The sequence below is a fragment of the Mobula birostris genome, chromosome 5 (assembly GCF_030028105.1).
Source record: "Mobula birostris isolate sMobBir1 chromosome 5, sMobBir1.hap1, whole genome shotgun sequence".
NCBI classification, from domain to species: Eukaryota; Metazoa; Chordata; class Chondrichthyes; order Myliobatiformes; family Myliobatidae; genus Mobula; species Mobula birostris.
In genome coordinates this window covers 55,323,770-55,341,043 of record NC_092374.1, presented here as the reverse complement: position 1 = coordinate 55,341,043, position 17,274 = coordinate 55,323,770, and the positions used below count along the sequence as shown (strand labels likewise).

Genomic DNA, 17,274 nt, shown 5'->3' with positions numbered 1-17,274 from the left:
TGGTAGGATATTTTTTGTTACTACTTTCATTTTTGAAGCTCCTAATTAGTTTTAGTCAGTTTCCAAACGTGTCATGATAAATTTAACGGCCCATAAAGGTAATCGGACAAAGGACTTATCACAATGAATCTCATGTCGTTTATGGACTTTTACAAGTCAAGTCGGTCGTTTTTTTCCGGCAACGTAAAATAAAATATATCTAATACGATTTTGCATGGGTTCGGGTTTTGAATTTCGAAATTTATATTCTTGAGTAAATTTTTATTTATATTTAACTACATTGAAACAATCTACTTGCGGATTAATATTTTACAAATTAAGTTTCTTAAACGCAGAGGTCGAAATACGTAATTTTCAATTTAAGACATTTATAATTCTGTAAAAATGGGCAGGCTGTGTTTAGATTTGAGGAGAAAATGATGCTTATCCAAGATGGGAAGGGCTTTTTTGAGTGGAAAAACTGCAGTGATAGGGTGGTAAATGTGCCCTGTGAACCTTGTTAAAGAAAACATAGTGTAGATAAAAAATATGTAAACCACGCCAATTCCGTCCAGCAATTCAAAAAGTTGTACTTGATATGGTAGACAGAATAGTTTTTGAATATATAGTTTACTTGCTTTAAACTTTAACTGCAATTAAACTTTTTTATATTTGTCTCTTTTAAGTCGGTGCAGAAAACTTTTGATATATAACATAGAAAGAAGAAATAGATTTGGCAACCTATGTCATCATGAACGGGAAATGCAATTTTAATCAGAATTTCAAATAGCTACTCTAAACATTAACATTATATCAGCAAAACATGTTTTGATTGACATTTGTAAAGGTGTCTTTTTCTCAATAAAGTCCACTTTTGTTTATAGGGTAGTACTAGGCAGGCAATAGGATTAATTTTACAAGAGGTATGTTAAATTAATACAAAAGTGCAAAGAAACTAATGACAAACATAAATGTTTAAGAATAATGTTTCTTTGTTATGCCATATCAGTTATATTACAGAATTTTAATGTGTTAGTAGAAAATCCGCAAAGTAAGCAAATTGGCAATTTTTTGTGCTATACATTTGTGCTTTGCATACAATTTCCATTATTTATAGATTTTAAATGTTTATCATGAACTTTATAATAGTTGTAAAACTCATAATGTTTAAAGTAACTAAAATATGTATTTTCTTTATATGCTTGCTAACTCAAATGCATACTTTTAATTCATGAGTCGCTGATCAAAATTATTTTTTATGACTGATTATGGCAGAAAAGAAGATACCTTAAGTACATGAATTGAGCTTGAAGATGAAAAAATGATGTGGTTTTCATAATTGAGAACAGTCGCATAGTTGTTTTGCTAACACTTTTGTGTTTCCTTCTCTCTGTTTAGTTTGGCGTGCTGAAAAGATTTACTGAGATAGGTTTGTTTTCCGTAAAATGCCATAGCTCAAAATTGCAGTCAGAAATATTTCAGGAACAAAATGTGCCAAAATAACTGTGCAAAGCAGTTACAGAAATAAACAGAAATTGATGAATCTAAGAATTCTGATAGTTTTTTTAACAACACTTTTAAGACAATGAAAGCTTTGTCCAAATACAATTCATGAAGCTCATTGTTTATTGTAATAAGCAAGTAGTACTTAAAAATTTAGCAGCATATTTTTTGAAGATGTAGTACCTGGTATTCACTAGAAAAATGTTTGACCATTTACACAGTATTGAAAAGTACCTTTCATTGTTGCCTATGAATATTTGTCAATTGGTATGATCATTGATGAACCATTTATCAACCTATGTATAATTTCAATCTTCTTTCCATTTATATTATTGCAACAATTTAATCACACGTTTTTCACTTTTCACAAAATGTGGAAGTTTTCAGTAATAATGAAAAAGATTGAGAGTATTTAACATTTTGGTGTCTATCATTGAAGTATTGTTAGCTTTACGTATAGTGCTGGCATTGTGGCTTGATGAACTTTACAAGAATATTACAATTAGGCAAAATATAAATACTTAGTGACTCTTTAATCTTACGCACTTCAAGATTTAGTTCCTTCTCATATATAACTGGAGTGTAGTTTTACACAGCGCTTTGTGAATTGTCTAGTGATATCCGTACGGTTAAGGGTTGGTCTCAGCCATTGAAAAGAGCTTGAAATTTACTTATTGAGCAGAATAAGTATTTAAATATTTTACTTAATATGTATTAAGGAAAAAATGCAAAATTTCAATTTAACAATGAGTAAAATTTAAAACTACAATAGTATTTGAACTGGCTGAAGGGAAATGATTTCACACAAACAATGACTTTAATAAAGACAAAAATATTTATGCACGGATTTGATTTCTGTTCCAAAGTGCCTGAATGTCTTAAAATAAGAAAGGCAATTTTAGAAAAAGGGTGCATGTTAAATGAAGGAGAAAAAAACAAATGTTTATCTTTAAAATAAATAATGAAAAAGGCAAAAATACAACACGTAATTTTCTTTGAACTTGTCTAAAGCAGAAAATAGAAATTTCGGAAGAATTATAATTAAGTATATAAAACAAATATGTGGATTTAACTTGAAATGATCATTTTATAGTTTAAGCGATTTCTCTACAGCTTTGGCTAGCCATGGCATAAGACCAAATGAAATAACTTGAGTTCAACTACCTTGACTTGACTTTGCCTGTCGAATGGCAAATGCCATCAGCACATTAAAAAAAATGGAAGATTGTCTTGGCTTGAGAAAGAAATCTGTGCCAATTCAAAGTTCATCATCTTGGATTAAAACAACACATAAAACATATATTTGCTTGATTTTCCTTTGAAGCCTATTGCTTTTTCAGCCAAATGTTGGACGCATTGTTTCAAGTTAATTTTAAATTTGCGTGAGACAGAATGCTTAAAAGTTGCCTTTTTATCAGGAAAAATGCCAATGTATAATTTTAAGGTAGTCAATTTTTTTTGTTAATTCAAAAGAAAAACCAAAAGAACAGTAATTGTAGCATTGCTGCACTGTTTCTTTCAGCACAATGAGCCACAATGGCGGATGTTATAAAGATTTACTTATACATTTCCCATATTCATTATTTTACTGAGAAAATTTGTAACATCCATTAAACTACATTTCAATTAATAAATTGACTATAGCATGTTAAAATAATTAAAACATTTTTGGAAATCCTTTTAATATTTTTTTCAATTCAATCCCACATTTATTTTTAAAAATCTAACTTTAGAGCCGGGAGAAATGATCATGTACTGTTTCACAAAGCATGAGAATAAATTGGTGTCAGAGTGTTTTTTATTAAGCACTTTACATGCAAAACAAGGTTAAGTGAAGTGGTTCTAATTTATTTTTGCAAGTTTTAAACTAAAATGACAAACTACATCTAGAATTGCTGAGGGGGGATGCAGAGGAAGGTGGTAAGTAGATCTCCCTTTTCTGTAGCTTGGGGTTTTTGAATCATTGTTTTAGAGTTTCTGATTCTGAAAGAACTGCGCAGCTGATGCTGTTGGCTTGCTTGGTTGCTCTGCAGTTGCTAAGTTTTGTGCTAAAAAATTTCTAAGTTTGACAAAAGATTTTTTTCACAGGTGTTATAAATGCATTACACGTTAGAAAGAACAAAATAACTTTCTTCTTTTTTTGCACCTGGTTCCAAATCTAAGATTCTTCGTAAGTGGATAGTTGGGAAACTGAACAATGGGAGTGGAGATGAGGAGCAGAAGCATTTATATCCCAGGCTGTGGTTACCCATAACAGAGCTGGTATTCATGCAGAAAAGTTTGTGGCTTAACTCTTTAGTGTCTTATTATATTTTATAAAACCACTGATGGTGTGATTTTTTTTATTATAGTATAATAATTTTTAAAAAGTACCAAATTAAAATTACTACTGTTTACATTCATTGTACTTATGTGGCCAACTGCTCACTAAAGATAGCATTCAGAATTATCCAGGAATTTTCAAGCGCTTTATTGGGAGGTGGAAATGTTAACCATTATTGAGTCGATATGATTTGCCAGGATATTGTTACATGATGTAAAGATCTTATTTATTAAAAGCATAAATAATTAAGTAAAATTTAAAAAGCTGCTGAAGGCAGTATTAAAAAGAGAACAGTTCATTAGAACTGCCAGGTAGAAAATGCTGTTTGAATTAAAACATTAAGCAAATTTGCACTGACATTCCAGTTACCGTATGCAAAACACAAGAAAAAAAGCTTAGTGCAGAAGTTACAATTTTTCATTGTCGCACAGCAGCTGTGGTTTCAATTTTTTGGAAAATAATTGCATAGAATGCAATAACAAATCAATGGATGTTGTGAACTTAATAATTTATATCTTTTCCAATGGGCGCATTTGATCTGTTCCTCACACTGCAAAATGTAAAATAGAAAGCAAAAATGACTGGACGCATTAACAGATATGCTTATCGCTTTTCCAGCCTAACTTCCTTGCAACAGCAACCTCTTTTCTCCATGACTCTTCATCAACGGAACATGTAAAGGTTTACTTAAGGTGCAAACTAAAATGGAGCTACAAAAATGTAAGGTCTTTTGACCGGAAATAAAACTTGATGTAATGTCATATTTTATTTCTGGTGTTGCCTTGCTGAGAACACTCTCAAATGTTGGATATTTAGCAATGGTTAGGACTGTGTCTGACTTGGTGTTTAGCTCTTTAGTCATCTCAAGATAAGGGGACAAAGCAATATATTTTCATTCTTCCCAATTCTGTCAGTTTTATTGATCTTTATTGCTTTTTTTCTATACATCATATCATTGATATCATCAAAATAAAATTGTTACAGTTGTTGACGTTTTTCTGCCTTTCTTTCTTGTGTCTTTTGTATTAAAGGACGAATTCCATCCATTTATTGAAGCACTTCTTCCACATGTCCGTGCAATTGCATACACCTGGTTCAATTTACAAGCCCGTAAACGTAAATACTTCAAGAAGCATGAGAAGCGAATGTCCAAGGATGAAGAGAGAGTAGTCAAAGATGAGCTGCTGAGTGAGAAGCCAGAAATCAAGCAGAAGTGGGCATCGAGGTTGCTTGCGAAACTCCGCAAGGACATCAGGCAAGAGTATCGGGAGGATTTTGTGCTCACAGTTACAGGCAAGAAGCATCCTTGCTGTGTCCTGTCCAACCCTGATCAGAAAGGCAAGATGCGGAGAATCGATTGCTTGCGGCAAGCTGACAAAGTGTGGCGGCTGGATCTGGTAATGGTGATCCTGTTTAAAGGCATCCCATTGGAAAGTACTGATGGTGAACGGCTTGTCAAATCCCCTCAGTGCTCCAACCCAATGCTCTGCGTGCAGCCACATCACATAACTGTATCGGTGAAAGAGTTAGATCTGTTTTTGGCTTACTATGCTCAGGAACAAGGTAAGGGGGCATAATTGTTGGGTGGTTCCATTATTCCTTGGCTGAATATAATTTTTTCAATGTATTGAGAAGTGTTTTTACTATTCTGTCTTCCACTTTGAAGCTACCTTGTTCAGGATTTCAAAACCTTTGCAGAATTTGTATTGCTTACATTATTTCTCAAGCCTTAATTTTACCTGGAAAATGTAAGATTATAGGCAAGAAATTATCTGGCAAATATAGGATGTTATTTTTCACTACTTGCATGTAGTTTCATAAATGTTCATTTTCTGAAGAAAGCTCTTCACCCACTTTAACAGTTGAAATGAGACCAGTTATCAGCTGTCACAGCTTATTGATGAAGTGGTATTATTCATTTGGAACGATGTCCACAAGTAACCTCATGGTCTTTTTAACATAGATATTGAAATATTCTTTAAAAATATGAAACTTTATGCTACTTTTCATCCAATAGTGTACAATATGATTTGACTTCTTCCCCAAAACGTTCCTTGAAGTTTCATTTACAAGAGAACTTGAAACAATTTAAATATTTCTTTGATTTTTTTTCTCTCTCCCTCCTTTAGGTTTCCCCATTTTAATTCTGAGAGGCCGGATCTTTGTAAATGTCCATCATTAACTGACCATGGGGAAGTGTGTAAAACTGTTGAGCTTGATAGACAGCCTGTTCTTGTGAGGGCGGAGTATTTTCTCTGTTTACAACTTCCTCTGGGTTTACTTGGCAAGAACTGGAAATGGGCATTTGGAAAGTAACGGGCATGAACCTGTATCCCTTCTACTTTAAAGTGGGCAGCCTGTTTCGTATCAGCTATAGAAATGCTGTTGCCATGGGACACAGTCTTGTGACTGACAGTGTTCAGACACTTTCCAATAAAAGCAGAAGCTTTTCAAGTTGTCGGTTTCTACCTTTTAGAGTACAGTATGTAGCACCACTTTCACATTAAGTCACTAAGTTTTTTTTTCTCTTTGGTTCCATGCACAGTGCAGTTTCTAGTTTTAATTTGAGAGACAAGTGGGTAGTTCGTTTTGCAGACAGGACCCAGTTCAATTTTGAAAGCCTCAAGCTGAAACAGTTCTTGGATGTCTCTCTTTCAGAATGTAGATTTAAGATCACACAATAAGAGTCATGAATAGGAACAGAGGTTACTGCTACAGCTAGATGTGCCTGCTAGATTTACAATTTGCAGACCATTCTGTTCCACTGGCACAAGTCATGTCAGTACAATAAATCCAGAAGTTGTTAAGGTCTTGGTGGTCAGGTAGTGTCATTGTTTCTGGAGACTCCCTGGGTTTTATTAGACAGTACAGGAAGGAACATATTGGTAATAGATCTGCCACCCCTGAAGCAAAGGTTTATTATGTTGGTAAAATTAGATATGACAGTGTTAAAAATCATTTGAAACATTCTGAATGAATAGACTTTTTTGTAACATGGAAGGTGTTTGTACTTTTTTATGCATTATTGTCAAATAATTTCTCTGTAGTGTCTGCTTATACGTTTGTTATTCTGCCAAAGTTTAGCGCAATAATGGAAAATAATCCCCAGTGATGTATTTTTTTTCCGCTTCCTAATCTGTAGGTGAGGCCCTGTCTTGTAATTATGTTGATATTTTCCATTTACCGAGACTTCTCCTTTTTGAAGGCATTACATTGCAGAAACAATAGGTGTAATTTAGAAAAAAGTATCAAATTGAATATTTAAATATAACATTATGATACTTTGTTGTGGTTGGTTAAACTGCATATCGAAGGAGGACTCTGAATAATAGTATGCAGTTGCAGGCTAGAAGGGACGTAGAGAATTCATCTGTGTGTTTAGGGTGTGCTTGATCAGTGTGACCTGAATAATCCACAAATTTATAAGCTTTCTGATTGCTTCTTTTGTCAATAGTTGCTTGCAGTTTGCTTGTAAACAAACCTCCAAAATGTCAAATCACCAACTTAAACCATCTTGGGCTGGTAGGATGCTGCAACGTACAAGAGACCCTGTTGGCCAGCAATACCTAAGCTAACTAATCTGGGTTTAATAACTGTAGAACTGGCACGTGCTTCGCATTTTATTTTAGAAATCTGATTTTATCGTTCAAAATTTCTGATTTTCAATTGGTGCCAATGACTGTATTTGGGTGATGCTGCATTAGTGGAATGAATTTGCCAGCTTGTGCAGTGTGAAGGGTTGTGGGGTTGTTGCAATTTCATTTTTTATAAAGGTACAAGTAACGCTCAGGTATACACGGGTCTGAGTACAATCTGTTTGCACATGGTGCAGCAATCTAAATATAGTCACTGGGAATAAATGCTGTCAAAGAAACTTGTGTACATACAGCAGTTTCAGAAGTCTGTTTATTACCTTTTTCTTAATGATGTTTTCAAGATAACCTATTTTGATGTATCAGATCTTTAGCCATTGCTGCACCTCCTTGAAGGATCTGGGGAGAAGTTTGAAGGAAGGAAAATTAGCATTACCACATTGACCAACTTGACCACATGTACTGCAAGCCTCGTCAAACACCAGCTTGAAAACACTGGGTGACATTGCCCATACAACAGAACCTGTTTTTCCTCTGCCTTTGGTACAAGCTGGCTCTCCTGCCTTACATATGCACAGGCATTTTTATTGAACTCTGATATGATGTTTGCCTTTCAGTTATTTTCTTTAAAATGGAAACATTAACAATTACAATATAAGAACTAAAATAAAAGACATTTGAATTTTGTTTTAATTACATGGAATCAAAATACCTTAAGGCATCTGGCAATGTGAGGGAGAAAATGAGCCACTAGTGATGTTCACTTGATGACTGTGTCTAATCTAGCTCAGATCATTAACAAAAACTGTTAAGCTAAAGAAAAACAAATTTTCAACTGGTCTCACAAGTTGTGGCATAACTTAATTATTTTAGGAACTTTCTTCCTTTCTCTGCATCCTCAAAAGGAGAACTATACAAAAGAATTGCCCACTTTATAAGCTTTTTGTGAAGCAGAAGTTTGCTAACTAGACAGAAAGTACATAGTTTTTGACTAATTTGTAGTTTTAACGATTTCCTCTGTCTTTTAGGATATTTATTATAAGAACATTGTGCTTGATCTAATAACGATTATAAATTTAGCAAAAATCTTTTCATTGAAATGACATCGTCTCAGTAACAGGATTGGAAAGGAAGCAGTTGGAGGAAAGAACTGCCTGTTAAAGGCAGTGCAGTCTAAAGCTCAGAATGAGCCACTGAAATCTGAAAACCTAAATTGCATTTTGTGCTTTTGAAAGATTGGGTAGCGAAGTTGAATTTGTTGGTAATGATTCAAGACATCGATTAATATAAAAAGCGCCTTCTTAGTTTAAATTATTGTATTCTGCAGAGCACGGAAGCACTTTTGTATCTCTGTACCATTGATTTGTGAGCCACCATTTTGCTCTTCTCATGCCAAGAGAGATTAAGGCACATGCGCGGAGCCAATAATGGTTGCCAGTGGAACTAGACTTGGCATCGAGAGCTGATTGTGTACGTGTGTGGTGGCTCTGATTCGCTAGCTGGCATCTGCAATGCAGTGAAGGATTCTGAAAAGTTTTTGATGGTTGCTGTTCCTAAGCTGTTGTCTTTTATTTCTCAGAATTAGAGTGATTTTAAGAAATAAAGCTTTTTTTACAAATTCTTTTCTTTAAAAATGAGCTTTCAAACTAAGTGTAAGCATGCAGTGTTAGCATAACTACCCAGGATCAAGAATGCACACACATTGGCTGCACACATTAATTTATCATTTATGTTTAATTTTAATTTCCCCCTGCCATTTTCAAAGTTTAATATTTTCAGGGTTTGTTTTGCAGACTTAAAGCAACATAGTGTGATTTATTGAATGGAACCTAGTTTTATCATTACTCTGCAACTAATAACAAATTGGACTAAAATAACAATGGTAACACCTGCTAGCTTCCTGTGCTGCTTTAGTTTGAAGCAGGATCAAAACATCTCTTGTGCAGTAACATTAGGGAAGAGAGGAAGCTTCTTGACAAAACTAGTTGAATTTTAAAAGTCAACCATGTTCACTCTTTAAAAAAGAAAGCACATCACTCAAGTATTTGATGAGGCTGAAAAAATATTGGAAATATATATATTTTAAAATTTTGCCAATCTGTACAATGAATGACAGAATTCAAGATTTTACCAGAAATTGTTGATTCCTGTTCACAGTTGGAAAAATCAATGTAATAACCTTTGAGCAATATTCTTAATCTCGGGGTTGGTTGAGAAGGGAAATTCAGCAGATACCGTCGAAAAAATATATTGGTTACCAGTATCTGGCTGGCAATGCTACACATAAATTTTAATCTGTAGCAAGGGAGTTTGTGAATGTGTCCTGTTTCAGTATTACTTCACCTCTATTCCTTATATCATACAGATATTTAGATTCCCACCAATATAATTTTACAGTTTGTTTACAGCGTAGATGAAAATGCACATGCAAATTATCACAATCTGGTATTCTTCTTTGTTGGGCATTTGGCAATGAAGTGAAGATCTTCGTAAGTTTGGAATTGCTGCTCACAAACTCAGCAATTTTTCATTCAAGGGCAGCGTGGTATCCTTTGCTTTCATTGTGATCCTAGGTCTTTTGGAGGTGGTAACAGGAACAGGGCAAGTTCCAAGTCCCTTCACGTCAGGATGAGTTGACAAGTGAGACAGGTCCTTGAGGAGAAGATGAGGTAGGGTTAAAATTGCACCACAGTTGAAAGGTGCGGACCCCAATAGGAAGGTCGCAACTTTTGCAATGACCTGACTCTATCTGGCAGCAGAAAGCAAACATCCTTAATAAATGCAGGTTCTTGAAATGCTGCTGACTCAATCAGGGAGTTTTTGTACAATTTTGGACACTTGCTTTCCCAAGTTCCACAAATCTGTTCAGTGTCTGGAGCAGACCTGTGTTGTATGAGGAGGTGGAGGAGAAGTCCATCAGTCTGTTGATATTGTAGGCCTCACAGTTGCAGGTTCTTTGAATGGTTTTCTTCCTGAGAATTTTGATAGTGTCTTTTTTAGGAAAGGTTGGACAAAATATTGGGAGAGGTTGTGAATACTTTGCTGTTTGGTTTGTCTAAGCTTGGAGCCTTCCACGTGTTTATTGTAGTTGGGAGCTAGTTGGGAGCTCTCCTGCTTAGTGCTCTTCAGGCAGCAAGGAATGGGACAAGGTCACCCCACCCTCAGCTACTGCTGCAAGTTTGCATGGCAAACCAGAGGGGGGATTGCTAACAGGGATGCAGCTTGCAGGAGTTCCTAGCCTGCACTCAGGCTATATTCTTATATTCTTGGGGCTGCAGTCACAGAACACAGAACATAGAACAGCATGGCACAGTATGGGCCCTTCAACCCACGATGTTGTGCTGACCTTTTAAACTACTCTGAGACCAATCTAACCATTCCCTTCTACATAGCCCTCCATTATTCTATCATTCATGTGCATATCTAAAAGTCTCTTAAATGTCCCAAACGTATCTGCTTCCACCACCATCCCTGGCCACATGTTCCATGCATCCACTACTCTGTGTTTTTATAAAAAAAAAACAACTACCTCTGCTATCCCACCTATACTTTCCTCTGATCACCTTAAAATAATGTCCCTTCATATCAGCCATTTCTGCCCTTGGAAAAAAGTCTCTGTCCACTCGATCTATGCCTCATATCATCTTGTACACCTCTATCAAGTCATTTCAAAGTAAAAGCTTTAGCTTGCTCAACCTGTATTCATAAAACATACTCTCCAATCCGGGAAGAATCCTAGTAAGTTTCCTCTGTACTCTCTCCAAAGCCTCCACATCATTCCTATAATGAGGTGACCAGAACTGAACACAATATTCCAAATATGGTCTAAACAGGGTTTTATAGAGCTGAAACATTACCTCACGGCTCTTGAACTCATTCCCCTGACTAATGAAGGCCAGCACACCACACACCTTCTTAAAAACTTGTTCTGATGTTCCTGGTGGACATGTTGCTTCAGTGGCCATAAAAAGAATCACAGTCTATTGTCCCTGCTCTTTGGGAGACCATTAAGGCCACGTTTCATTATGTATTCAGCTGTTTATCATTGACAGTTCCCTGAAGCTTTATCCTCTAGTGCTGACATGAACGGGAGCTGTGTCACCAGTGAGCACTGTTGAAATGAGCAGATAGTTTGTGGCTCTGTTCCCATTAGTACAGGGGTCATCACTGCACTCGTGGGTATTGAGGCACCCTGTTCTCATGCCTGCTGTACGACTGTAGGAAGGTTTTTACCCAGGTGCCCAAACATTACTTCGGCAAGTACCACTGTCTATTTGTCTTGTGGTATTTCACCCCCTCCCATTCATGGAGGAAAGGGCTGGCAACAAGTGATAAATTGGAAGCCTGGCTGATGCCTCCAGTAATGACTCCATACTGGAAAGCACAGCAACAACACTTCAGCCTAAACCAGTTGTACACCTGAATTATTATTGAGCAAGTTACTCAAATATTAAAAATGCGTTTTAGTTGTGTTGATGAATCAGAATCAGGTTTAGTATCATCGACATATGTTGTTAACTTTGTGGCAGCAGTACAATGCAATACATAATAATAGAGGAAAAACTAATGAGTTAGAGTATGCACCAATGAGAATTGGAGGAAGCTGGTAGTCTGCTCTTCACTTTACAACAATGTACGGCAGTGACGGCTGGTTGTATGTCCAATTGAAGGGATAACATCTTCAGATAAGGAGCAGGAAGAGCAGACGTTATTGGGATCATTGGGGGAGCAGTGTCTTTTGCATAGGATACTTGGCATGTGCTCACGGCTGTGACGTTCAGTTGTACTTTGCGAGTGCCAGCAGACATATCCTAGATAGCATCTTCTCTTTGCCTGGCTCTCTTCCACCAATACAAACCAGTCCTGCAGACATCTAGACGTTCCTAGTCAAGCCCACATTTCACACTAATTTAAAGGGTGGTTCTTGAGCGACAAAGGTAACTAATACAGACTTGAAAGAGGTGCCAAAATGTAAATTTTATGCAGGTCCAAAATGCTCCTAACGCTGGAAAGCTTCCACACATATTTCTTTGTAAAGTAGCAAGTGTTGACTACTCCTGTCCCCCAAGTGTTGCTTCAGTGGGGTGTTGGTGGCTCTTGTGAAAGCTTTGAGCTGCTGTTTTCTGGATTTGGAGCCTGTGAGAGTCTTCCTGCCAGTGGCCCTGCCTCTACTTCACCTGGGAGCATGTAGAATATTGCGTTAGTTGATGAGATGAGTCATGCGTTGACCTGTGTTCCTGTCGCAGCCTTCTTGTGTGCCTTTTTAAGCAGTGGGTTATTGAACGCTGTGCTGCATGTGTGTGTGCTATTGAGCAGTCAATGCAAGGTAATTAAATGCAGTGTCTTATGGTGACAAAGCATAGAAACGGAGCCCTTTAGCTCACCCATTCAGCACACTACCAGGCACTGAATTATATTAATACAATTTTATTCTCCCCACGTTTCCCTCAACTCCCTCACAGATTGTACTGCTCACCCCTGCACAAGGCACAATTTGCCGTGTCCTACTGACCTCTCAACCTACATATTTTTGGAACTTGGGAGGTAGCTAGTGCACCTGGGGGGAAACCCTCGGGGCCATGGAGGGAAGGTGCACACTTCACACAGAACGAACCCGTGCTCGGGACTGAACTTGGAGTGCTATTGCTGTGAGGCAGCAGCTCTGCCAGCTGTGCAACTGCTTTGGAAAGAATCTCAGGTTCTCCTCTCATATCGGGAGTCAAGTTGATCAGCACAGCAGACTGTAGTCACAGGCAGCTGTGCTGTCCTGTTGATAGTTTTAGAAATAATTTTAATCGATCTGGAAACCAGAAGCAACAAAAAAGGTTATTGGTTTTGTATCCCGCTTGGTGCTTTTTATTGCTTCTTGTTCATTTGGAAGCAGGGTTTTTCCATTACATTGAAGACAACACGATGCATTCCTGGATGCAGGGCTGATTGCCATGTTTAGGACTCCATATGTATGGGTGTACTCTTTCCTTAGATGTAGATATCTTCATATCATCTGTTATATCATCCTGTCACATCATTGGCAGTCCACAGTAGTGCACTGTGTAGCCAGGGTTCATGCGAGCACCTCGTACACTTTTTCTTGTTGCTCCAGAGGTATTCAGTCGCTCAATAATCTCCTGACACCCTGTTGTGCATCCAGCTATGCGGTGTTTGGAGAACTCCCTGTATGCTGTAATGGGCTTTGCACAGCAGTCATGTCTTACCTGAAGCACTTGTGGTGAGTGACTCAGCATTGAAGAGCTCACTGTTCCTTTTGCCAAATCTAGTGAAGTCTGAGTAGATACACTGATACAGAGTAGACTTAAGTTCTTATCATCTTACTTGCTACATATCCTGCTGAAATTCAATAGCAGGCACTTTGTAGAAATTCCCAGGTTCTCCTCTCGTATCAGGAGACAAGTAGATCAGAACAACAGACTGTAGTCACAGGCAACTGAAGGGTCTGATGAAAAGTCCTGGTGAATGGACTTGGCCCGAAACGGCAAACTATTTATTCCTCTCCATAGATGCTGCTTGGCCTGCTGAGTTCCTCCAGCATTTTGTGCATGTTATTCTGGATTCCCAGCATCTGCAGAATCTCTTGTGCTTAGTCATCGCCAATGTTGAGTTTACTCTCATTTGCACATGGACATGCATGCACAGGAGCAGTGAAAACTGACCCAGGGTAGCACATAGCATTAGACACAGAAAAATATAAACATGCACATCCCCAGGCAGTGCATCATAGTAGTTTGGCGAGGACATGTTGTTGCAGTCAAACTTCAAAGTAATGGTAATGCACTATTTAGCAGTTTTGCAATGAAGACTGCCATAAATAACACACATTTTGCAAGGGATCACAGAATTCTTTTGTGGGTTGTGTGGTTCCATGGGTATGCTTGAATGGAGTGGCTACAGGTTAGGATGGGGAAACAGGAATCTGTTGTATAAAAGGTAGAATCAAGTTATAAGCATGTCTTTACTTCAATTGATTGATTGGCATATTATAGTTTCTTCTCTAATTTGTAGGCTAAGTGTGGTAATAATGTCATACAGTGAAAACAAGTTCATGTTTAGAAATTGGTTAACCTTAATGAGGATATTGAACCTGAATTATCGTTTCACAATATTAGGCTTTATTAGTTTTGGAACTACTTTTTGAAGTTTAAACATCTCCCTCCTAATATTACTCCGGAAGTTATAGAATCATGTTTATTCCTCTAGAAATAGGCCCTTCAGCATAGAAACATTTCCTACAGCATAGAAACAGCTCCCAAAAACAGGAACAGGTCCCTTGGCATAGAAGCAGGCCCTTCGGCATAGAAGCAGGCCCTTCAGCATAGAAACAGGCCCTTCAGCACAGCTGGTCCATGCTGACCAAGATTCCCATCTAACTAGGCCCATTTGCTCATATTTGGCCCATATCCCTCTAAACACTTCCTATCCATGTACTTGTCCAACGCAAACACGAGGAAATCTGCTGATGCTGGAATTTCAAGCAACACACATCAAAGTTGCTGGTGAACGAAGCAGGCCAGGCAGCATCTCTAGGAAGAGGTACAGTCAACGTTTCAGGCTGAGACCCTTCGTGAGGACTAACTGAAAGAAGAGTTAGTAACAGATTTGGGAGGGGGAGGGGGAGATCCAAAATGATAGGAGAAGACAGGAGGGGGAGGGATGGAGCCAAGAGCTGGACAGGTGATTGGCAAAGGGGATACGAGAGGATCATGGGACAGGAGGTCCGGGGAGAAAGACAGGGGGGGGGGAAACCCAGAAGATGGGCAAGGGGTATAGTGAGGGGGACAGAGGGAGAAAAAGAATGTGTGTATATAAATAAATATTGGATGGGGTACGAGGGTGAGGTGGAGCATTAGCGGAAGCTTGAGAAGTTTCCTGATGGGGGATGGTAGTATATAGGGACTGGACATCCATGCTCTGGATAGCCTCCAACCTGATGGCATGAACATTGACTTCTCAAACTTCCGCTCATGCCCCACCTCCCTTCGTACTCCATCCGTTAATTATTTATATACACACATTCTTTTTCTCTCCCTCCTTTTTATCCCTCTGTCTCTCTCACTATACCCCTTGCCCAGCTTCCGGGTTTTCTCCCCTCCCCCTTTCTCCACTCCCCCGGCCTCCTGTCCCATGATCCTCTCATATCCCTTTTGCCAATCAACTGTCCAGCTCTTGGCTCCATCCCTCCCCCTCCTGTCTTCTCCTATCATTTCGGATCTCCCCCTCCCCCTCCCACTTTCAAATCTCTTACTAGCTCTCCTTTCAGTTAGTCCTGACGAAGTGTCTCAACCCAAAACGTTGACTGTACCTCTTCCTAGAGATGCTGCCTGGCCTGCGGCGTTCACCAGCAACTTTCATGTGTGTTGCATGAACTTGTCCAAGTGTCTTTTCAATATTGCTAATGTATCTGCCTCAAATATTTGCTATGGCAGCTCATTCTATATACTGACCACCCTCTAGGTGAAAAAGTTGCCCTTCAGTTTTCTGTGAAATCTCTCCCCTCTTACTTTAAACCTATTCTCTCTAGTTCTTCTTTCCCCAACCATGGGAAAAAAGTTGGTGCACATTCACTCTATCTATGTCTCTCCTAGATGTATAAGATCACACTCATTCTCTCACACTCCAAAGAAAAATCAATGTCCTACCCTGCTCAACCTCTCTCTAAGTTAATGATGACAGAAGTTAAATCACAGAATTCATGTTAGACTTTAAACATAATTGTGCAATTGTGGTTGGTCGATTTGAGAAGTACTTTACAAAGCTGGTTGTTTGTATATTTTTTCATACCTGTATCAGTACAATGTTTTTATTTCTGGAGAATGGGGGCAGAGGTTCGGGTTGAAGTGGAGTCTGTTTACATGGAGAACATCCTTGATTTGTTAGCATTGCAGTTTGATAATCGAGCCTTGATGGAGGTGGAAAAAAACATATGGCAGAATGTGTTTATTGAACGATAGAAATACCTTTGTTGTCCACGTGATTAATTTTTGCCCTGTTGGAAAATATTCATCAATTCACTGCAGATCTCCAGGGGTGTGTAAAGATAGGCAGTGGCCAAACCCGCTAAATGTAGGTGCTGATACATTATACACCTTCCGCAAACACCGCCAGTGCAATTTCCAGTAACTAGTCTGATATCGGGAGCATGAGTACTCCTGCTGCAGAACCAGAGCCTGTATTTTGAATATAATTCTGAACATGTTATACACGTCCTCTCCAAACCACCTGATGCTTACACTCTTTTTCCTACCAAGTGTTTGGTCCAGTCGGTGACACAACTGACTGACCAAAGCATTTGCTTCATTTTGAGGACTAGAGGTCTGTTAGGTTGAGCAATGCATTCGTAAAATTCGATTCACCAAATTTAACCTACTCAACTCAAATATTAATACTATGATTGAGGATGATAATACATTGGCACAATGTGGTGTTAGAAATTTTTCTCGTGCTATAGAAAAGCTGCAACAAATTAGACCCTGGAAGTGACTGATGTCTATTCAAACCACTGTTTTGTACTGGTTAGGCTACAACATCCCTGCGTCCCAGATACATCAACTTTAATTTGTTCCGGCACATTCAGAACAGTATTTATGAGAGTTGCTGTCTGACTCCCTGCCTCAAAGTCAAGACCCCTGCAACGAGAAGCCATGTGCCTTGTGCAGCTTAGCCGACTAAAGTTGATTTGTTAAAGCAGATTGATTATTCCTACATTCAGCCTGAAGCCTTATGTTACCTGAAGCCCTTGACCTCTGTTGTTTGACGCACAGAATGGCAGCCAGCCATTTGACCTTTACATTGTTAGCAGTGTTACCACTTCCTTCGATTCTGTGTGGGGATTGCTAACACAAGGGTCACTGATCTGACTCT

General features: G+C 38.3%; 1 protein-coding gene across 7 annotated transcripts in view; it reads left to right on the top strand.

The window, feature by feature from the left end:
• The window catches only part of LOC140197690 (nuclear factor 1 B-type-like), a 310,541-nt gene that overhangs the window by 3,992 nt on the left and 289,275 nt on the right, over window positions 1-17,274 (top strand). For 6 of the 7 annotated variants that reach the window (XM_072258024.1, XM_072258022.1, XM_072258023.1 and 3 more), the window contains exon 2: window positions 4,837-5,368. In XM_072258024.1, the coding sequence (XP_072114125.1) occupies window positions 4,837-5,368 (532 nt within the window). Of the gene's footprint in view, window positions 1-4,836; window positions 5,369-5,934; window positions 6,289-17,274 lie in introns of those variants that run through there. The other variant, XM_072258028.1, reaches the window with a different exon arrangement.